This window comes from Sinohyriopsis cumingii, chromosome 15 (genome assembly GCF_028554795.1).
Source record: "Sinohyriopsis cumingii isolate HCF-2022 chromosome 15, ASM2855479v2, whole genome shotgun sequence".
Classification (NCBI taxonomy): Eukaryota; Metazoa; Mollusca; class Bivalvia; order Unionida; family Unionidae; genus Sinohyriopsis; species Sinohyriopsis cumingii.
The window spans coordinates 118,002,068-118,027,073 of record NC_142975.1 but is presented as its reverse complement, the minus strand read 5'-3'; the positions used below and the strand labels follow the sequence as shown (position 1 = coordinate 118,027,073).

At 34.7% G+C, this 25,006-nt stretch overlaps 1 protein-coding gene across 3 annotated transcripts in view; it reads right to left on the bottom strand.

Annotated features, from left to right (window-relative positions):
* LOC149782565 (anoctamin-10-like) overlaps positions 1-25,006 on the bottom strand; it is a 119,335-nt gene that overhangs the window by 67,846 nt on the left and 26,483 nt on the right. For 2 of the 3 annotated variants that reach the window (XM_089934015.1, XM_089934013.1), the window contains exons 2-3: positions 18,648-18,935; positions 2,838-2,973 (exon numbers count right to left, since the gene is read on the bottom strand). In XM_089934015.1, the coding sequence (XP_089790141.1) occupies positions 2,838-2,973; positions 18,648-18,863 (352 nt within the window). In that variant the 5' untranslated portion in view covers positions 18,864-18,935. Of the gene's footprint in view, positions 1-2,837; positions 2,974-18,647; positions 18,936-24,757; positions 24,971-25,006 lie in introns of those variants that run through there. The other variant, XM_089934014.1, reaches the window with a different exon arrangement.

Genomic DNA, 25,006 nt, shown 5'->3' with positions numbered 1-25,006 from the left:
ATCTAATAACAGTCTAACAGAAAGTGGTCTACACTGTTCACATGTGGGTACACATTATACACAGTTAAAACAGTACTGAAATGTGCAGTTACTGAAAATCACGTTTTTCAGCATCTTTAAATTTTCATGTATCTTCCTAACAGCAACACAGCAATCATCTTGCCATTAGCAAAATACTTAACAATATTAATTTTTGTATATTTCCATCTTGTCATTAGCAACATAGCAACTGTCTTGCCATTAGCAACATAGCAACTGTCTTTGCCATTAGCAACATAGCAACCATCTTGCAATAGCAACATAGCAACTGTCTTGCCATTAGCAACATAGCAACCGTCTTGCATTAGCAACATAACAACTGTCTTGCCATTAGCAACATACTATTCAATAATAATTTTTGTGTATCTTTCCATCTTGCCATTAGCAACAAACTGTACAACATACATTTTTGTGAATTACTGATAGTCAGAAAATAAAATCGTTTTGTCTTACTTTCATATGCTGGTAGTTGCTTGTCAAGTTTGCTTACCCACTGGTTATCATCACCCATATATATATATATATATATATATATATATATATATATATATATATATATATATATATATATATATATATATATATATTAGTTTTGGCTTCAAGTAGTTGTCAATTTTTAGAGATTCTCTTTTTTCATTATTGACTTGAATGCAATTGGTTATGCCCCTTTACCCCATATACTACACTCACTTTTAATGCCTATATTAACAGGCCATGTCAACAAATAAATTTCCAATGAAATACTGTACAGAAGTTTTTAATGCCATCGCTGCTAAAATAATGATTTTCTCCATTACGCATTGCGGCATTAGTGAATTAAACTTAGGGAATTTGTTTTCATCAGCCTTTATTGAAAGAAATTATCAAAAGACAGGTCATTTTTTAACAACTGACTGTTCATGTTTTGAGAAAGTTTCAGTATCACGGGGTTCATGTACATGTTCACACTTTGGTCGAATTACTGATTTTAGTTTTCATTGTAGAGGGCTTGCTAAATTTACTAAAATCTGATACAGACAAAAATGTTCTCACTTTGCAATATCTTGCTATTACAATTATATGACACAAGAATCTGGTTAGTATGATTTATTTGATTCTCCAACATTGTCACAAGCCACCGGTGAAAATCAAATATGCTCATTTTCACCTATTGCTGCCTGTGATAAGATTAAATTATACCTCAGTAAGCATAAACCTTTCTCTGAAGGTTTAACCAATGCAATGTTACACACTGATTGAGTGAACATATCAGATTTTCTCTTCCTAACCACAGTCACAATTAGTTATTAAGACGTCTATGTCACTGATGTAAAAGAGCTGAATTAATTAGTTTTGACTATGTATATTCATAAAGTATCAGGAAATCTTATTGCAGGCAGCAAGGGTTAAAAAAGCATGAAGTAGATTGCAATGACAATTCTCTAACTACTATAAGCTACTTCCATTTGTTTTAAATGGAACGCCTCTTCATAAATGTTATTTTAATATACTCTATCTAAAAGCATCTCATTAAGATCAAAATAATTTTAAAAGAAATTGTGTACTTAAATACACAGATATAAATTTGATAAACTTTTTCTTAAATTGTATAACTATTTAGAGCTAAAAAGGAATAAAGATTTCACTATGTACTGCTTAGTAATATACCATACTTAGTAAAGGTAAAGGGAAGCAATCAATACAAATTAAAAGACAAACAGAACACGTCTAATTTTTGTACCAAAAATAGACCTTTAAAATACTTTCAATGGAGTTATTCAGGATAAAAAGAATGTTGGAAAACTCAATTAAAATCTTATTAAGTATGCAAGCCAAAATAAAATAATCTGATGATAATCCCATCCCTGCCTCTCACCACCAGTCTATAAACTCATTGCATTATATCTGACAAATTTATTACTCTGGCCCTCTGGTCTTATTACTGGAAAAATACTGTAATAGCATACTCAAAGTGTTGTAAGAACCACAATATATTTGCATGAAGTAAATAAAGGAAATGCATGTAATAAACTTAAATTTGAAAAGGGAGACTTTTAAATATTTTCAGTCAACAGGAATAATTTGCACTAAACTAGCTGATGCAACCTTGGCTGTGTAAGTCAACTGACGATCTCAACTCAATCCCAAATATTCATTTCAGTTCAGACACATGCCTACCATCCCAACCTTCAGTTCAGACACATGTCTACTGTCCCAACCCTCAGTTCAGACACATGCCTACCATCCAAACCCTCAGTTCAGACACATGCCTACCATCCCAACCCTCTTTTTTACCTCTGTGTTTCCTGCCCTACAGACCCATATGATTATGTAGGTTACACATGTAAAATGAGTGTGTGATTTGGATATTTAACGTAGCTTTAACAATGTTTCAGTCATATCACTACAATGTCTGCAATGCGGCAGTTTATTGAGATGTCTAGCACTGGGTCATCATGCCGCAGACATGTAGCATGTTGTTGTATCCAGTCACATTATCCTGACACCAGGCAGGCCATTCCTAATACTAACCTCTTACTGATGAGCACCTAGCAAGGAAGCAGTACCATTTTGATAAGTCTTTAGTATGATTTGGATGGGGTTTGAACCTGTGACCTCCTGCATTCGAGATGGATGCTCTAACTACTAGGCCACTGTTGTGATCACACATGTAAAATGAAATCAATTCATCAATGTTGTCCTCAATGAACAGATTAACTATACAATGATGTGTTATTTACCAAAAAACTCCTGCTCATCTTAATAATTCAAAAGTCTCTTGACAAGTTTGGCAAAACAAGCTACTGCTATATTTGTACCTGAGTTCTTAAAATTGGCAACATCTCGGAGGGTGAACTCCCTGTGGTAGCCATCCTTGTAGACCTTCTTTATTTCCATCATCTCTGTTGCAAGAAGTAAGCGCTCCGTCGTTGCACTAATGAAGAAGATGGTCTCCTGTATATAAGATTAGCAAAACTGTCATACCATTAAATTAAAAAATCAAGGAATTTTGTTTCAATTTATTTTTCTGAAACTGTTTCTAAATCTATCTGGTTTGTACAAGTTCAGCCTACATTCATTTATTATGCAAAGTAAAAACAATCAATGCTTACTGCACAGGTCAAAATGATGTCAGCTTTACATTATAACATTTTCAATACAGTGTCACTTTTCAACAAATGTACAACATCACTACAAGAGATTGGACATAAAATGATGGTTGCAACTTAATTATCTTAATAACAATCTTATCAAAGAAAATGATAAAGCCAATGAAAGTATATGAAACCTTTTGAAACCTTGTGCAATTTACAACCTGCCTTAAACTGGACACACAGGTTTTCTGTTGCAAAAAAGCTGATGGGATCTCAATAAGAGTGTTCGACAAAAAGTTCACTCACCAACATTAACTCTAATTTGAATCTGCAGAGCCTATAACCTTCAACCTATGCAAATGTGTTGAATTTTATAACAAAAAATACCCATCCAGTTGTTATTTGCAGTCAATTAGTGACAGAGTACTTTTTTCCCCCCATACTTTTTTATGTAATGATCCTTACTTAGGGAAGATATTCAGCTAGGAGTAGTGCAAGAAAATGCACACCAACTATAAATTCTCTGGCAATTTTGGATTGCTGGAATCATAAGCTATTTTTAAAAGATTCCATTCTTAAACATATACCAACTGACCACTCTTATATTTTCAGACAAGACCGAAACATAAAATGTATAGTGAAACTTCTCTAAACTGCTACATGTGTAATAAAAGAGATTCCAAATTGTTTACAATATATAAGGTTTTGGTATGGGATTAGTCTGGTTCAGACATAGCTTTCGCATTGCGGTCTTGTGACATTAAAACAAGGGTTACCCAAATCTGGAAAAGTGACTGGACTAATTCATATGATGAGATGATATAATAAATAACTGTGATGCCGAGACATTTTCATATCAAATGGTTTCATTGGCTGTCAAAGACTTGTGTCATGCATCAGCAGTGCTGGATTAAGGCTTTCCAGGGCCCTAAGCACTGAAAATATTATGGTGTCACCCACACCCATTTAATACAAAATGTGAAACTAAAAAAGAAACAATATTAAAAGCTAAAAAGGTGGGAAAACACCAGTGTTGCCATCAATCCAAAACAAAATATTTGTATATGCAGATCAAAATGGTCATATATAATTCACCCCAATTTTATCATCAAGAATTAATTTAAACATTTTCTGGTGCCCCTGTTGGGCTGGTGTACTAAGTGCATGTTCAGTGTGCTTAATGGGTAATCCAGCACTGTTCATCTGCATCTGTGAACAAAGTTAAGTTCAATTAATCAATACCTATTAAACTTGCTATATAATTCTGGCTCAAATGATTGCGGAATTTATATCTAAATTAATTCTAAGATAGGAAGACATATTTCTGTAACAGCAGCACTGAAACCACTCAAACAACTGTCCCCGGAGGAGCGGGGAGGAGTCAGGCTCAGCAGGGGCTCTCAAAATTCCCCTCAAAGAACTTTTATAATGGTATAGTGGGCTGAATTAAGTTGCATGGGGAAGGCTAGGGTAGAATTTTTTCCTATGCCACTGCTTTGTAGTTTGACTTGTACAAAGTTTGACGAAAGTTCCTTAAAACTTTGGGGCCCTGAGTGGTCGAGTGGTCTAAAGCGCTCTTCATTACGGATCACTGCCATCTCACCTCTGTCTGCGGCAGTTCGAGTCTAGGATTCAGCCAATGTGGGTATGTGAGAAAGCTTGCCAGTAGCTTCTCGTGGGTCGGTGGTTCTTTCCGGTGTTTTCCCGGGTTCTTCCTCCACCATTAATACTGGCCGCCATGTATAGCCTATCGTGTGCTGAAAAATGGCGTTAAACCCCACAACAACAGCAACAACCTTAAAACTTCTTACGCTAACCACCTTCATAAAACAGCCAAGATCTGAGAAGTCTTGTATTGGGAAGCTATGCAATTACAATTACCAGTTATTTGATGGCACAATTTACAGCAAATTCTGAATTTCTTGAGGTGTATCAATTTTCCTGAATTTCATGGTTACTGCCAGCGAGAAATTGAAAGACTCAACAATACTTTTGTTGAATACGGTTGGACAATATCTGCAACCCATGAATTAAGTAACATAAAAATATAATTTATTCCTCAACAATGAAAATTTACACCCATGGAAAAAAAAAGTCACATTACAGTATGTGAAACGACACTGAAATGAAACTGGACATGAATGTTTATTTTTTAATGACAGCTTTGCAGTCAACAGGTGTCTCAATGACTGAATTATTAAAAGGAACCATTTTTAACAAAAAAGGCAAGTTTTTAATATTTCTTTAAATGAAATGTTAGATTACTGAATAGACTTATTTCTATGATGTTGATACACAGCCATTTATTTTTCAAGACCAAACAAAAGAAAAAATAACAAATATGAATTTGTCACTGGCAGAATGTGGATTATAAATCTATGACACTTTTGTATTCCCATGTGACTAACAATATTAATGTCTTCAACTCTAAATAAAAGATAAAATTTAAAATTATTTAAATGCCTAAATAATTGATCTCCTACAAATTATTCTCCTATTTGTCAGCTACCCTTAAAATGAATGAATGAACAGTTCATGGATGCATGCCCATGTGTTTTTTTAATGTAAACACATATAGCTGAATGGTCTGCTCACAAACGTTCTTTGAGTGAGGCTACGAAAGATGATTTCAGAAAGATTACAGTGTTGATTTATAAACATCCTAAATGATCAAAGTGATATTTGACTGTAATTTTGCAACAAACATGCACTAAAATCAGTTAGACATTGGATTCTTATGTGTTCCATTACAATAACACTTTATCATGGAACTTACGAAATGTGATCAATAGAAGTCAACTTGTATAATGATCATATGATTTTAATGAATACAAACCCTTAATCTCCATTGTACAATTTGACTTCATGGAACCCACACTAACCCATCATCTGTCTTACACATTACAAGTGAGACTGCCTTATGCTACAGTACATATTCCTTCATCACTATGAGGAGCTTTACATGGAGGTATGTTATAGAGTCCAATCACTAAAAGGAGAGACACAAGTTAACCAAGTTACAACTGAGGTAGCCTTAAATGGAAGTATGTAGTACAGTATCCTCACTATGGACAGTCATATAAGTTAATCAAGTTACAAGCAAGGCAGCCTCCATTTAGACACTTTATATAGTACCCTCACTACAATGCTGTTCAGGGATGTCACACAAGTTTACCAAGTTACAGGGGGCCCCAGGTGGCCAAGTGGTCTAAAGCGGTCGCCTTTACTGATCACTGTCATCTCACCTCTGTCCGCGTGGGTTCCAGTCTCAGGCTCAGCCAATGTGGGTATGTGAACAAATTTGCCAGTAGCATCTCATGGGTTGATTGTTCTTATTGGGGTTTTCCCGGGTTCTTCCTCCACCAGTTATATTGACTGCCAGATATAGCCCATTGTGTGCTGAAAAATGGTGTCAAACCAACTACACTGTACAACAACAACCCAAGTTACAAGTGAGGTTGCTTATAATTATTATTATACAGTCTCCTCACAATAATTCTGTTCTGGGGAGTCATGACTATATCAAGTTATAAGTTAGATTGCCTTATGCTGATGTAGGTTCAATATTTGAACTACAATCACAAAATTATATTCATGACCTTACCCATGTGGGACAGTGGTATACTGAGGTGCTTAACAGTGTGGGACTTTGGAGTGGTATATTGAGTTACATAACAGTGAGGGAGCATGGAGTGATATATTGAGGTGCTTGATAGTGGAAGACCAATGTGATTAACACTGAGGGACCATTGAGTGGTATATTGAGGTGCTTAACAGTGTGGGACCATGTAGTGGTATACTTAGGTCCTTAGTGTGGGATCACTACCTAAATCTCCATTCCATCTGTACATGCCTCTTTGTGTCAGACACTGAAAAGGTCTAAAAGTCAGAGGCCGTATGTGAGGTCGTGTATGTGTGATCTGGATTTTTAACGTAGCTTTAACAATTTTCCAGTCATATCACTATGATGTCTGCAGTGTGGCAGTTTATAGTGATGTCTATCACTGGGGCCTCATGCCGCAGACAGATAACATCATCTCCTACACAGCCACATTATCCTGACACCAGGCCGACCAGTCCTAACACTAACCTCTTAATGCTGAGCGCCAAGCAAAGCAGCTGTTAGTACCATTTTTTGTAAGTCTTTGGTATGACTAGGACAGGGATCAAACCCATGACCTCACACATCCGAAGCAGATGCTCTAACCACTAGGCCACCAGAGCAGTAGAGAGGCCATATGGAAAATTCATTTTTAAAAATAAGATGAATTTTTCCTGCCACAATGATAGTACATAATCTTTGCACTCAACAAAATTAGGCTTTTAACTGACTATTTCATGTGGGAAAAAAAGATCTTTATTTTAAGATTTCCCAAAGCACTTTTCCTAAAAAGGATAGTCTCTCAAAGGAACTGATCCTCCACTGACTGAAAAGAATTTCCTGGAATTAAATACAAGAACATATTTGTTCTTATTAATGGCATGATAATCCAATTCATTAGCTGGTAATGCTAGGACTCCCTAACCTCATCAAGATTAAGTCTGGATTGGGTTTATGTGTCTAACACCCCAAGGACTGTCTTCAGATCAATAATCTGATTGCTGCTCTCACTCTGAGTGAAGATGTGACTTGCTAATCTTGGTCACTAGGGCACCAATACCAAGTGGGTACTGCTCCCCACCAAGGGTGAGGGACAATCATAACTTACTCTCATTAGTTTTTATTCCCTTTTTTGAGATTTGAAGATATCCAGACATCTCATGGGAATGGAGGGGGTCATCCACTGAAGACAAAGAGGAAGAGAGGCCCTACATTAACCAACAACTTTAATCAAAATACTGTCCCACCCTGGGACAGAACCTGTAAGCAGGAGTGGTAACGAGACAAAGGATGCATAAGATGATGTTGTATTTCAACACTGAGGTCTCACTGGATAGTTTTGTATTTTGACACCTCCCTAATATTTAAGGTAGAAGGCATGAATCTAATTATCACAAGCCTAGTATTTATAAATTCACACAGAAGCTAAATCTGTAATGTGGTTGAGATTTACTTTGAGTTAGGCTTGGAAATGGGTTGGCTTGTTGGTGACTGCCTGTCACAGTTAGACAAACATTGGAGATCAAATGTGTAACTTGGGCTGCAAATGAGCAGCCGACTTGGCTTACATATTTACATGTGTCTGCTACAGAGGTAAATATCTAAAAATCTTGATGGTTGAGGGTGATGAAAAGTATGCTAATTTATTATAGTACTAGTGAACTTTATTCATGTATAAGGCACATACTGATTCTTTTAGCTGATTGTCACAGGAAAAAATCCAAAATAGCTCTTTGCTGTCAAAACTGAATGTAAAATATAGGGGTTGGTGGCAGTGTTGGTTCAGTATAAAAACCACCAGTTGCATTAGGAATTAAGCTGACTGCTGCAGTCAAAATCTCACATGTATGCTTTCTAAAAAAAATCATTAGTTTGTTTTTATTTGTATCTTCAGTGTAAAATTATTCTCATTTTTCTGCAATAGGTCATTTTCGGATGCAAATTCACCAAATAAACTGTCTAGTGAGACCTTAAGCAAAGCTGGTTTTAAAGTTAAGGAAATGTAATGGAAAAAAACATTCAACCAAAAATGTACCTCATGAGAAGAAGCATATGTGATTATATAAAAAAAATATGAAGTGAATAAATGAAGTGAATAAGAGAGGGTACATTTGTTCATTAAGACCAAATTCCACCATGAGTTCTCAGATTAAGAATCGACTACTGTCCCTTACATATGCATTCTGTATCAGTCAAGGTTATACTCAATAGAATTTTGAGGGACTCTACTGAATGTCTAGTTGAGTTGTAGTGCTTAGCAAGTTTTTGTATTGCTTCAATTGAAAAGGTTATTCATTCATTTTCTAAAGTTTTGCCAACATATTGGATGAACCTCTCTGACAGCCTAGTGGTTTGAGCATCTGCCTCGGATGCAGGAGGTTGCAGGTTCAAATCCCAGCTAAGTCATACCAAAGACTTATCAAAATGGTACTAACAGCTGCCTCACTAGGTGTTCAGCTTTAAGAGGTTAGTGTTAGGACTGGTCAGACTGGTGTCAGGATAATGTGACTGGGTGGGACATGATGTTACATGTCTTCGGAATGATGCCCCAGTGCTAGACATCACTATAAACTGCCACAGTGCAGACATCATAGCAATATGACTGCAAAATTGTTAAAGCTATGTTAAAAATCCAAATCACACATACACAGCCTCACAAACATACTGAATCCAGCATATTTTGCATGTCAGAAGAGAGACTGCAATTTTGGCTGAACATCCAATCATCTTAATGACAGTAAAGCTAACTGTAGCAAAACTTCAGAATAACTTGGTCTCAGACATGTGTATGCAGATTAGGCAGCATGTCTTTACAATTCAATGTGCCTGTATATATGACCTGTCCAAGTTACATTGGCATATACCATTAGGCAGCACATCTTTGCAATTCTATGTGCCTGCAATGAGACCTGTCCAGGTAGTCCATAAGATATTTATATCAACAGTACACAACAACAGGAACTTCTTTCAAGTATTCTCGTCATATGTTCAGAAGATTTAATCTGGTGTCAATGCTTCTGGAGGATCTGTTGCTGTCAATATTTCTGAATGATCTGTTGCTGTCAATGTTTCTGAATAATCTATTGCTGTCAGTGCTTCTGAGTGATCTATTACTGTCAATGCTTCTGAATGATCTGTTACTTTCAATGCTTCTGAATGATCTGTTGCTGGCAATGGTTCTGAATGATCTATTACTGCCAATGCTTCTGAATGATCTGTTACTGCCAATGCTTTTGAATGATCTGTATCTGTTGCTGGCAATGGTTCTAAATCAGCTGATGCTGTCAGTGATTCTATGTGATCTGTTGCTTTCAATGCTTCTGAATGATCTGTTGCTGGCAATAGTTCTAAATGATCTGTTGTTTTAATGCTTCTGAATAAGCTGTTGTAAGTTGGATTATTTTAAGGGTCATTTTCCACTATGCTCTCACTTTTTTAAACCAAACTTGTTGAGTCTGAATCAGTGTTTCCACAATCACAGGTTTCAGACATTTTGTTAATAAAAGACAACAAAAATGTGAGGGACAAAATACCAGGAAGTATGCAATAATAATAATAATAATAATAATAATAATAATAATATCTAAATTGCTTATTTTTTAAAATGGAAATCAAACTAATGTCTTCATAAATATTGACACAATAAGAATAATAAAACTGTATTGTATTAATTCAGAGAGCATTATTGTGTAGTTTTTCATGTGAAAAAACAAAGATACAAAAATCTTGGCAAGCTCTGCAGAACATTTTTAAGAATCTGAAAATTTTCTCCATGTTTTTTTTCCTCCATTATATTTTTACTGTAGTTATTATAATGGTGGGCAAACTTGCATGTTGCAGAAAGTATATATATGCCAACCTATTTTTAATCTGCACAAGAATCCACATCATGCAAATGCACCTTAGTGTGTAAATTTGACTGCTTCCAAAACAGCATGGATAAAAGCAAGCAGTTAACACTGCATTTAAAAGTTTGCATGGAACATGATGGTACTCTTGTTAAGGGAGATAAATCTTACTGGCAAATTACACCATATCAATAATCACTATTCCTCAAGGCCTGTAAAATTACTATGTATATTAGTAAGTATTTACATTCTAAAAGCAGTATTATTTTTTTTTAAATAGTACAACTGCATTTTTACTAAAATAATTAAAAATAAACACCAAAAAGATTTTACAGAGAAGCTATTAAAACAGCATTTGTGGGTACCAATACTGGAATCAATATCAGGACACTGTGTGCATATTATAAGAAGCTTCCTGTGTACATTATTCTCTAAGTAAAAAAAAACCATTGTTTTTATTTAACCACATGATGTATACAAAATATTTTAAAATATAATATGCAATACATCAAAAGTCTATTGTGTCTGGGATTAACTGAATAAAATAATAATTTTCACTCATAAATAAATAAAATTCCATGTATAAAATGAAATAGGTAAAACTTTAAAATATTGTGCCAGTATTGGACAGGATAAATAAATCAGTACAGTCTATGTTAAAAAGCATAAGTGATACATTTTGTCTACGTAACAATGTATGAAGCACTCCTACAAACTACTGTGAAATAGAATGACAGGTGAAATAACTTTTTCTTCATATGTTCATGACATGCTTAGTTCAATATTGTGAACTTTATCTACCACACATTTTTTATATTATCTGAAACAAAAAATCTTGTGATTTTGTAAAATATGCTGTCAATATTGATGTCATCTGATCTCTGATTACTGGAAAACTGGATAACCCAAAACAAACCTTCAACCTTTGATTGCAGACCACCTACCCTAGCACATGCTGGAACCAGGGATTTAACCTGGGACCAAAGTGCAAGTAACCATGTTACTACTGTTCTAGCCAGGCCACACTGTAATGTCTTTTATATGACTTGTAACTGACATATCTTGCTTTTATTGTCCCCATTAAATATCTCAGTTTTCCACACTCCATAGCCTTACTATTCAAATGTGAAAAATGTTGACAGAAAAATCTCACATCTGTCTTGCCTTCCCAACTTTGCAAGGTATGAATAAGGTTTACAGAAAAATTATTACATAGTTTTATATCTCCATAGGAAACTAAGATATAACTTACAGCTCAACTGATGGAGTGTTAGCCTCATAATACAACGTTCACAAGTTCAACACCCACACAGGACAGCCTGGGTTGGCTGCCTCAGTGTGTCCATGGGAAAAGTACTTACCAGTAGCTTCAATTTCCTTGGCATGATTTAGTCAATAGTCTGTTGAAAGTGATACTAAATACCAACTAAAATCTCCATAATTTATTGATCAAATTGAAATGGCTTGTGTATGCATCCAGTATCATTTAACTGCAACCCACCCCACAACAAATCATCCCCACAAAAAAACTAGTCTACATATGTAATAATGCTGACCATAAAAATCAAATCTTAAACACAAAAATAAAAAAAAACTTACGAGCATGCAGACCACCAGAGGTTTACTGTGATGTGATATTGTCTACATCTACAAACAATGCCACAGACCAATGTCCACACAAATCAGCAAATTTATTGTTCTCAAACAGAAACTGAATCTCATGCAAAGTCATTTTTCAGGCCTTTTGGAAGACTAAGATTTTAACATGCATCAGTGATATTTACATTTTAAAAAACCACCAAAATATTTGTTTCATGCTCCATTTACCTACCAGACATGCATCAAAACCTAATATACAACACTAATTTGCTTCCATAATTGTAAAACTCTTTAAGGTACAATTCACTCATTTGAACATATCAAATGAAAGAAAAAAATACAAGGGTTTATACCTATAATTTTCAAGACTATTCTACTTTCTTTTTCTCAAATATACAGCACTCCCTCACTATAATGCATTACCCATTATAAGGCTGGAATGGTCATTAATCCCATTTAATTAGGTAATACTTAAACTATATGCATAATGAACTTCATTACAATGTGGTCTCACTATAAGGCAGAATACCCAATGGTTTCAAAGGACAGTGTTATAACGAGGGGCAAAAGTGTGAGGAATAAGTGTGTAATCTTTTTGTTTTACTTATGTGTTTAAATGAACGGCATATAATCAGACCTACATTATGCAATTTCAGATCTAGGTTGATGCCATCTGTCTTTGAATGTGCTTTATACATCAGATGAAACAAGCGAATAGCACAAGTTTATTATAAACAAGTTTTATACAAGTTTAATATAAAACATATATGCACACAGTAAAACCTATCTTGATGGACCATCTGCTATGAACATCACCTGTCTTGAGAGACCAGGTCCTCAAAGCATTGATTAATTGATTAAATAGTATTACGCCTGCAATGATAGACTACCTGTCTTGATACAATAATTCTTTGGCAGAAGGGTGGTCTTTCAAGACAGATTCTACTGTATTAGAAAAAAAGAAACTGAGAAAACAATGTGTATGTCCTAGTACCAAATATTATGGGTCTACATTTTTTACTACCAAAACAGTTCACCAACAGTCTTAAAACTGTATTCAAGCTTCACACACCAAACCAAATTCTGTAACTGTTAAAAAACAAATCACATCTACCAATACTATTAAAAAATCTTCCAAACTTCCATTTTATTTCATTATCAAACAAGTTGATGTTTTCCAATGTCTTTTTTACAGTAGTCCCTCGCTACAACGCTGCTCACATGGCCAATAATGTACTTTGATATAGACCATATACTGGGGTAAATTACATGTAGGGTTCAACCAATGGAATGGACTCCATGACCCATGTTATATAAGGACCATGTTATATCAATATGCACTGTGGTGAGGGTCTACTGTATTATGTATTAAAGTATATACATTTGCTCTAGTTGAGTTCTTTCTTTAATACTTTATGGAAATGTCCTAAATTTAAACAGAGACACAGAAAACTGGAGTTTTCATTGTTTTATCTGACTTTTAGGGGTAAAAAGCGCAAAACAACATGTCCTTCATAAGCAACATAAATTTTGAATCTACAGTAAAGTCTGTATATTTGCTCCATCATGCAATTTCCAATCTACTTCTAAGTTAGGTACTGCAAGCAGATATGGTTCTATCCACTTGTTACAAGAATAATATTATATTGAATCACTGTTAATCATCAAGCCAAACTCAATAGACTGTATCTGCATGCAGAATTATACTTACCATCTGTGACTGTGAAAGAAGTAAAAATTAGTGAACATCTAATCTTTACACTATTTAAGCAAACTTACAAACAGTACTAATTGAGCAAAAAGGTATTTAGTTTCAAGTTCACACTTCTGAAAATCCAACAAATAACTATAGTAACTGACAGTCTCTGAAAATTTAAACTAGTGATGGAACGTTACCTACATCATATTTGACAAAAATAATCCCTGTTTTGATGTTTTCTTAGAAATGACCTTCATTACATATACATGTTTATATATATATATATATATATATATATATATATATATATATATATATATATATATATATATATATATATACACACACACACATACATAGATAGATAGACATACATACATACATATATATATATATATAGGGGCCCCGAGTGACTGAGTGGTCTAAAGCGCTCTCCGTTACGGATTACTGCCATCTCACCTCTGTCCACGTGGGTTCGAGTCTCAGATTCGGCCAATGTGGGTATGTGAGAAAGCCTGCCAGTAGCTTCTCGTGGGTCAATGGTTCTTTCCGGGGTTTTTCCCGGGTTCTTCCTCCACCATTAATACTGGCCGCCATGTATAGCCTATTGTGTGCTGAAAAATGGCGTTAAACCCTACAACATATATATATATATATATATATATATATATATATATATATATATATATATATATATATAAGGTTAATTTATGAGAGAATTTCTCACCATCATTTCTACTAATTTCACTAAGTATTTAATAATGCACTACTAAATTATCGGACTAATGATGGGTGTCATTGATACAAAATATTTATTTAGAATGTGTGTGGTGCTTGTTTGTGCTTAGTCTCCTCCAGATGTAAAAGTCTGATGCATGCAGTCATAATGACTGCTGTTCCATCTTCCATGATTATTATAATTCATTCACATTTTTACTGTTGTGGTTGACCAAGTATTGATTTGCTATACAATAAAACAATCTATACATGTACTTTGAAATTTTTTAACAATCAAGGTCAGTTCTAGAAGGAAACATTTTGTGGTGAAATTCCTACCCCTCCATTTTTTGAATTAACAGGTTACAGGAGGGATTTAACAATAAAAAAATAAAGATACAGGAAATAGGATGTGCAAGGTTCATGCGTTCTCACGATTTTTCAGTACAATTTAGTAGAAACTGCATGAATCGATCATAGAATATACCATGAACAATGAAGAGAAAGATGCAGATAAATGTTTGGTACAATGTATGTAATAACATCTCTTTTATAATAATGATTATGTGGATTAATTCACTTGTGTCAAAGATGAAAAACTCACTTGCACTGTCTATTGAAGGCCACACAATTGCAAAATTTACACTAATTTGTCAAAAGTACACCAAAACTTCAAGACAATATATGAAAATCATGTACATTTTTTTCAATTGCTACAATTAAGTTTTCATTAAATCCCCCCATATTTAGAAAATTTCTCATTCTTTTCAAGGGGGCCCCGAGTGGCCGAGTGGTCTAAAGCGCTCTTCGTTACGGATCACTGCCATCTCACCTCTGTCTGCGGCGGTTCGAGTCTAAGATTCAGCCAATGTGGGCATGTGAGAAAGCTTGCCAGTAGCTTCTCGTGGGTCGGTGGTTCTTTCCGGGGTTTTCCGGGTTCTTCCTCCACCATTAATACTGGCCGCCATGTATAGCCTATCGTGCTGAAAAATGGCGTTAAACCCCACAACAACAACAACAACAACATTCTTTTCAAATGGAATGGGAATCTCCCCTTTAATTTTTCAAATATTTAGTTATAGACTTGACCCTGAACTCATTTGCTGCACTAACTCCAAAAATACTGTGATTTTTAGCACTTGTAACTTATTCTATATAATCACTTTAGAAATATATATGATCTTTTACATCCTGTACATGACAGTACCTTGAGGGCTCAGTGGTTTATATGCTGGACTTTTTAGCAAAATGATGCAGGTTCAAATCCTACCATCAGCTCATCATAAGTCACCTACAACAGTGTGTCTTTAGGCAAGACACTTTACTCTAACTGTCTTTGCACTCAATAACCCACCAGTGCTGCTGTGCCAGGAAACAACAAACCAAACCATCTCTTCTTTGCAAACTGTCCCTTAATAATTATGCTTAAAACTGTGATAATGTGCATGAATATATGATTACAAATGTCTCACTATTAGTTAGGTATGAAATATACCAATTTATCATTTATCTTCTTCAAGTATTTTGAGGAAAAAATAGTATACAATGTCAATAATAGTGTCAGTCACATGATTTTAGCATACATAAAATGTATGATCTATGCGCGAAAACACTGTTTTAGGTTTAGATGTACTGTGTAACTTGGCTCAAACTAGGATAAAAATGGACTGAGTAACTTCTCTAAAAGCAATAGTCCCTGAAGTTCTACTGGTGAACAGAATTCAAAATATGACCATATCTTATTTTTATCTGCTGAGTGTTGAAACCATCTCTTTTATGGCTGAGCCATAGCAATAGTTTCTAAGCAGTTTTTGTGGCATCCATATTGGGTGTCAGATTAGCACCATTTACAGAAAGGACCAACTAAGCATCATTAGAAGTCTTCTGGTGAAAATCCAATGTGAATATGACCATACATTCAGAAGGAGTAATAATAACAAGATTTCAAGATTTATGCCATAGTGACCGTATTAGATTTCTAATCAGGACCATTTTCTTTAGGACCAACTAAACATAAAGATAAGTCTTCTGGTGAAAACTCCATATCAATATGAACATCCTGGAGGAGTAGCAATAACAAGATTTTCAAAATGGATGCCATAGTGACCATATCTGATTTCTTACAGAACTATTTCCATTGAGGACCAACTAAATATCATAAGAAACCCATATCCAACTAGGAGACATAGCAATAAAAAGATTTACAAAATGTCTGTCATTGTGTATTACTGGGGGTCAGATCAGCACCATTTAACCATAGAACCACCTAGATATCGTAAGAAGTCTTCTTGTGAAACCCAGTGTTGACAGACATTCTTGGAAATGTAGTATTAACAAGAGTTTCAAGATTGCTACCAAGGTCATGGCAATATTCGATGTCAGATCAGCACCATTTTCATTCAAGTCCAATTAGATACACAAAAAAACTTTTGGAAAAACCCCATCTAAATGTAGCAATAGCAAGATTTTCAAGATAGCTGCTGTGCTGACAATACTGAATCTCTGATCAGTACCACTGTCATTTAGTAAAAACTATACATCATACTAAGTCTTCCCATGAAAACTCACTGTCAGTAGGACTTCCCTTCTTGAAGGAGTATTGACAAGATTTTCAAAATAGTCACTGTGGTGGCCATATTGCATATCAGATTGGTACAATTTATATTTATTACCAATTAGACGGTATGTGAGAAAGGTTGCCAGTAGCTTCTCGAGGGTCAGTGGTTCTTTGCGGGATTTTCCCTGGTTCTACCTCCAACATTAATACTGGCCGCCATGTATAGCCTATAACAACAACAACAACAACATTACCAACTAGACACCATGAGAAGTCTTCTGGTTAAAACTCCAAGATCATATGAATATCAGTTCAGAAGGATTACAAATGACAATACTTTGTGGTGCCATACTGGATACCAGAGAAGCATGAATTTCATTTAGGACCAATTAGGCAGCATAAGAAGTCTCTAAGTAAATACCCCATGATGACAAGACCATCCATCCAAAACAAGTACCAATAACAAGATTTTCAAGATGGGTACTGCTGCAGCAATAATGGATGTTGGAGCAGCACCATTTCGCTTTAAGACCAACTAGACTGTGGGATGAGTATGTGTGCAAAGTCTTTTTAGCAATCCTCTAAATAGTTTAGGGCAAACTTATTTAACAGATGGGCAGATGACAGAAAACAGGACATCATGTAAGTTATATATTCATTGACATGCCCTCTATAATTCAGAAATTGAAATAAAACTCAAGAAAATGCCTGTCAGTACTGCAAAACATGAAAAATGTGTTAATTGCAGAGGCAATCTATTTTGCAAATACTATTCTTGAAAATTTTTTTACAAAATTTATAACCAATGCAGAAATAAACATAAAAGACATTACTGTATTTTCTCCTGTTGAAACCAAAATGATTAAACTATTTCATCTCAACAAAAAGGATCATTGTTTTATTCCATTTTCCAGATCTATTTCACTTAAATCTGCCATTATTGTGATACTACACAGCTTGTTAATATGATGTTAAATGACATCCAGCCTAGAGATAAGAATAACAAAAGCACACTGGTGGATTTTTTGCAAAGGTATAAAGGAATGGATGTTTAAATTGTGATATCTCCACAACCTGATATCAGATCTAAATGATACTTTTGTTTATATTGTGACAAGCATTTTTTTCATAGCAAACAAATAAAAATTATACTGGAAAATTACTTTAAAAAGGTGACTTCAGAGCTAAAATCAATTCTAGTCACATTTTCTGCCACTAATGAGCCCTTCTTAGTATATACAGGATAGAGAACTGTATTACAAATAAATGCTTTGAGAAAACTTTAAGTCACAACTATGATTAATTCACTGTGCAATTAAATATTTAACATTAATGAAACCAAAATATCAAAACAAACAAAAAATTCAAAAACAAAACAAAAACTTACCAAAAAATCATAAATAAAAAACAAACAAACTTTCAGCTGTATCACATCTGTTTCATACTCTATCATCACCATCATTAACAACACAAAATTTGAGTTTTGATCAGTTGCATAATATGACTGTCATACCTGGTTATGTTGCATAACCACTGGGCGTACCAACAATTCAGCACCATTATTCTTTTGAGAAGCTTGTAACTTTGCTAAGAGCCACTCAATGGCAGGTTGCTGGGCAGTAATATCAAACTCTATCACCACTAGCGGCTTAAAACCATTGCTCCCGCCTTCTCCAAAATTCTTCTTCACTTCCCGCAGCCTGGAAGTCTCCTTCTCTAAATTTTCCATGTCTATTGCATGGAACTTCGTAGTAAGCAGATGTGACGTCAATGTGAATATGTCTTGCTATAACTCCTCTATCTGTAAAAATAAAAATAAAAATGGTATTTGGGAGTTGATTTTTAGTCTGGCCTCTCTTGAGATTTTGAAAGGGACCACTGCAGGTTGACATCTCGAGTTTGCCTCAGAGAGTCACTAAGGCAAACAAAGATACCAATACAATTTTGATGGTAACAAGGCCAAATATGGTCATGGAGTCCACCGCTGTAACAATTTTTAATTCATAGGGGCATACCAGAGAATTTTTTCTGAGGCCCACAAATCCTGCATGGTGCCCTGTCTAGATTTGCAACAATCATATGTAGTTTTATCTTATTTTAATATGTGCATGTTGCTCATCATCAAACCCAACCGAGTTGTACCAATTATTTGCAATATCACCATATTAATATGTGTGGATCTTGCTCATTCATCAAACCCAACTGAGTTGTACCAATCTATTGCAATATCACCATATTAATATGTGTGGATTTTGCTCATTCATCAAACCCAACTGAGTTGTACCAATCATTTGCAATATCACCATTTTAATGTGTGTGGATCCTGCTCATTAACAAACAAAGCTGATACTGATATTAAAGTGATTAAGACTATATCAGAAATATGGCCTCCAGAGATCAAAAACTCAGCCAATGTGACGTGAAATCACCTCATTAATATCACTGGATTATGCTCATTATCAAACTGATAGGAAATCTGGTTGATACAAAATCTAAATCCCAAAAATCTAATCAAACTAATTAATATGCATGGCTATGAAAATTTTTCCACCACTTACTTTGGTAAGGTCAGCAAAAGTATAAAATGATGAAATCGGTGGATTTTCCTTGTAACAACCTCTGACTTACTAGGCAAACAGAATGTAAAAATGCTTCACATCTCTGCCTCAAATGACATTATAGTAACAGTGCAGAAATGAGGACAAAATTTTCATCCATGATCTTGACCTTGAAGACAGGACCACCAATTTAGTATACCACTATCATCCCATTATCTGTAACAGCTCTGACATTTAGGTTACAGACTGGAATTAAGTGTAAGAGAAGACTACAATAATAAGCCTTGACACTGACCTTGAAGACAGGACCACCAATTTAGTATACCACTATCATCCCATTATCTGTAACAGCTCTGACATTTAGGTTACAGACTGGAATTAAGTGTAAGAGAAGACTACAAATAATAAGCCTTGACACTGACCTTGAAGACAGGACCACCAATTTAGTATACAACATATCATCCCATTATCTGTAACAGCTCTGACATTTAGGTTACAGACTGGAATTAAGTGTAAGAGAAGACTACAAATAATAAGCCTTGACACTGACCTTGAAGACAGGACCACCAATTTAGTATACAACATATCATCCCATTATCTGTAACAGCTCTGACATTTAGGTTACAGACTGGAATTAAGTGTAAGAGAAGACTACAAATAATAAGCCTTGACATTGACCTTGAAGACAGGACTACCAATTTAGTATACAACATATCATCCCATTATCTATAACAGCTCTGACATTTAGGTTACAAACTGGAATTAAGTGTAAGAGAAGACTACAATAATAAGCCTTGACATTGACCTTGAAGACAGGACCACCAATTTAGTATACAACATATCATCCCATTATCTATAACAGCTCTGACATTTAGGTTACAGACTGGAATTAAGTGTAAGAGAAGACTACAATAATAAGCCTTGACATTGACCTTGAAGACAGGACTACCAATTTAGTATACAACATATCATTCCATTATCTATAACAGCTCTGACATTTAGGTTACAGACTGGAATTAAGTGTAAGAGAAGACTACAAATAATAAGCCTTGACACTGACCTTGAAGACAGGACCACCAATTTAGTATACAACATATCATCCCATTATCTATAACAGCTCTGACATTTAGGTTACAAACTGGAATTAACTGTAAGAGACCACTACAAATATTAAGCCTTGACATTGACCTTGAAGAGCATGTTTCCCAATTTGGGAAGGCAACACACTTCCCAATGATGATATATGTATATCAAGCTCCAACCCTTGATCTCAAGCACCTCTAGTGAAATGGAAAATGTGAAGAAAAACATCAAAAATATACAGCCATGACTTTCATTAAAAAAAACAGGATCCTAAATATAATACACAATAAATTTTTGAATGATAATGCATAAATGTACCAGGTCTCTTGATCTGAAACAGTTCTCAAGTTAAAGAGTGGAAATGCAACCTAATATACTGACCCCTCTGACTGCAATTTACTTTCTAATGATGATGGATAAATAATGACCCATCTGACTGCAATGTACCTTCTAATGATGATGGATAAATAATGACCCCTCTGACTGCTGTTGTTGTTGTTGTTGTTGTTGTAGGGTTTAACGCCATTTTTCAGCACAAGATAGGCTATACATGGCGGTCAGTATAATTGGTGGAGGAAGAACCCTGGAAAACCCTGGGAAGAACCACCGACCCATGAGAAGCTACTCACAGGCTTTCTCATATACCAACATTAGCTGAGCCTGAGACTCGAACTCACGCAGACAGAGGTGAGATGGTAGTGATCCGTAACAGTGAGTGCTTTAGACCACTCGGCCACTAGGGGCTCCCCCTCTGACTGCAATGTACCTTCTAATGATGATGGATAAATAATGACCCCTCTGACTGCAATGTACCTTCCAGTGATGATGGATAAATAATGACCCTTCTGACTGCAATTTACCATTGAATGATGATCGATAAATATTGCAAGGCTTCAATTATAATGGAAATGAAAGTGTCAAAGATCTCATTCCCTATAAAACTCTTCTGAAATCTGGATGGTACAAGAGTTGCAAAAAGACTGTTGATGGATGGGAAACAGTGTACAAATTATTGTAAAATGCTTGCAGGGCCTAACAGCTAGTGTAGTAAAACCTTTAAAATGTTATTTGATCCATAACATTTTATTAATGACCCATCAAATTTTATATTTTAACGTTCTTAATTTTACATTGATTCATAATGTGTTTCATGAAAACAATGAATGGAGAGAAAAATGGGGTATGAAATAGAGTAGACCATGGGACATCATAATGGCCAAGTGACTTTCTGATATACAGTGTTCCTACACTTCATGCAAGCATAACATTTCATACTGACCCCAAAACAATCATGACACTGACTGACTATTTACGGCAATTTCTTCTGCCCATCGAAACAATTTTCTGTACCAGTTTTAGCTGTACAAATTTAACAAAACTGAAAATTTCTATGGCCAAGAAACCACTGGTGTAATCAAACATGACTGCAGGATGATATTATATTTTTGGCATCTAGTAGTATGGCTTGATAAATGACCTACATACACTTAATTCATATCTAAATAAATGAAGTCAAACCCCCAACACTGATAAAAACCAAAATAGCTTAATATTCAACAAAGTTTGTAAACTTATCAATAAATGAATTTTTGTAAATACAAAAAATTATTATACTAATTGTAGCAGAGAAAGTAAACATCTTGGCAAAAAGTAAAACGAAAAATCAATATGTACGATGAAGCAAAAACTAATTTTGACAAATGTTAAGTTTGGGGTTAAACATAATGAACTCTTTTACTTGAAATATTACATCTTATGATTGTGAAATTTAGGGTCTTGCATTTTGTAAACTTTACAAGCTAGACTCAAATCTGCAGTACCTAGAGAATTTATGTGAAAAGAATGTATATGACAAACTGTTTTGCATCAGAAGTTTCAAATACTACTGGGCAATAATATATTTAGCTACAGCTATGCCCCACGGACCAGGTTTGGGGACTATAAATATAAATTGTACAAACAAAAAATACAGGTTACATATACTGGAACTTGCAGGAAATCTTGGATATATATGTATGTTTCAAGGCTCTCAAAAACAATGAAATATTTTGACTTGGAACATATTTTGGAAGACTCTCTATATATGCTATTTTCTCAACAAAAAAGACTGAATGAGACTGTAAAGCAAACTCTTTTACAAAAATATGATGTGTGGCGGAAAAACAGTATAATAAAAGTCCTGAATTACTTGTCTATACCAAAACAAGAACAGTTCTGAGAAATAAATATTATACATATTTTGCTCAGGAAAAAACTTTAAAACTTTATCCAGTTTGTATTGGTGATTATTCTCTTCAAATTTAGAACAGTTCATTACTTAACACCTGTCATTCCAAGGGATGTTAGATATTAAATATTTTGTGCAAATTAGAGGATGAAAAGTATTGTTCTAAGTATGAAGAAACAAGAAAAATCTTATCCCATAATATAGATCACTTTGGATACAACATTCATAATGACATGGGTAAGTTATTCTGCCATTTAGTAATCATGTTTGATTTCAATATGATGCCCATAATTATTAATTAGGATAATGAAATTTCTATTAAAAATTGAAATTTAATAAGAGTGAAGCATGAATGTGTTGAGAATCAATTCACCAACAGACTTACTAGCAACAATTCAGGAGCATTTCATTTTTTATAATACAGTAGTTTAGCTACTTTAAAATGTTTAAATAGTTCAAGTTCAATTTAACCCTCTACATGTGTATACTGTAGATGAATGGTAGATGGACAGGTTTGAATGAGAAAGTGCATGAAAGTTCTGAATGTTAACATTTTACATTACATAATTAATAATATATTTTAACATTATCGTCAAAACCTTCTACTGAATGAAAACAAACTATCATATCAAATATGGCAGTGAGATGTCGATCAGACACATACACAATAACAACTGCAGCAAACAAACAAGCAGATAAAAAAGGAGAAAATGGTAAAGTTAAATGACTCAAATGAGCATAATTTCCCTTCTCTTAATAGGACATTGAAACTATATCACTTGGACAATACAACTCGTGGTAGATAAATCTGCAGCAGCCAACACAACAGGTCTTATGTGTACACAAATAACAAGGTATTATTAGGCAAACCATTACTATCAATTAATTACTATGCAATTTAGCTCATTAAGAGTATATATTGATTGACACCAATAAACTTCGTCTTGTACAAAAACTAATCGCTTGTCACTCAACCCGGCAATAAAAAAATAACAAAATAGCCAGTTTTTCTTAAAGTAACAATAAAATATAAACGTCTTAACTAATATTTATGTTAATATCAGGGTCAGTCTGATTAAAATCTGATTTCCGCTGTCCTACTTGATGTGGAGGTCTGATTTTAATCAGATTGATATCAAGGTAGACGTCTTACATTGTAGGACTATCCCTACAGATGAACCATTGGATTTCTCCCCACAATATATAGTTTTAAACACGCTGCAGATTATCTCAGTCACCGTAAAGTTTAACCTGGAACTAAAACGCAGCTTGCACATATTTAAGAACACCATTAATGCATAATAATATATACCGGAAATGACTTGCCCAACTTACCCCTCACCCCTCCACCCACTTTCCACCCCCGCTCTCGGAAATATAAACATGATTCAATATAACAAAACTTTAATGTTCAAATATCAACAATCACGTGGAGTAAATGAACTAAAGTTCCTCCAACTCGCTCAAACATTAAAGTAAAGCTTAATTGCGCGAGGTCAATATTTAATAATGACACTCCTCGTAGCCTGATCCAGTTTGAGAGCATCGCTTTATAAAACCAGTATTTTATACATGATAAGCTGTCGCGTGAGTCATGCTTTTTACCGTCAACAGCAGCAGCAACTGTTCGATAATTAGTATACATACTATCTACACAGGTAATCACGTTTATCACTGTTATGGTTAAGACAGATAAAATTAGTTACTGTTCAAGTGCTGGTACCTTACTGAGCAAATATTGTGCAAATATATTACCTGTACTTTTGACACAAACATTCACCTGGTCAGCAGCACATATCGTGTTATTGTCATCACCAACTGGCTTGAACAGTTTAGCAGATGCTGCTAATTTGCATTTCTTTTTTCTCTTAACACGTCAAGATATGAATTATTTTAAAATTAAATTCGTTTACAGTTTTGAAACTACGGTGACTGACCCAAATTGTATTTACACCTATGCCACATACCAAGGTGAATACCTGTGCTATGAATAACTTGTACTAA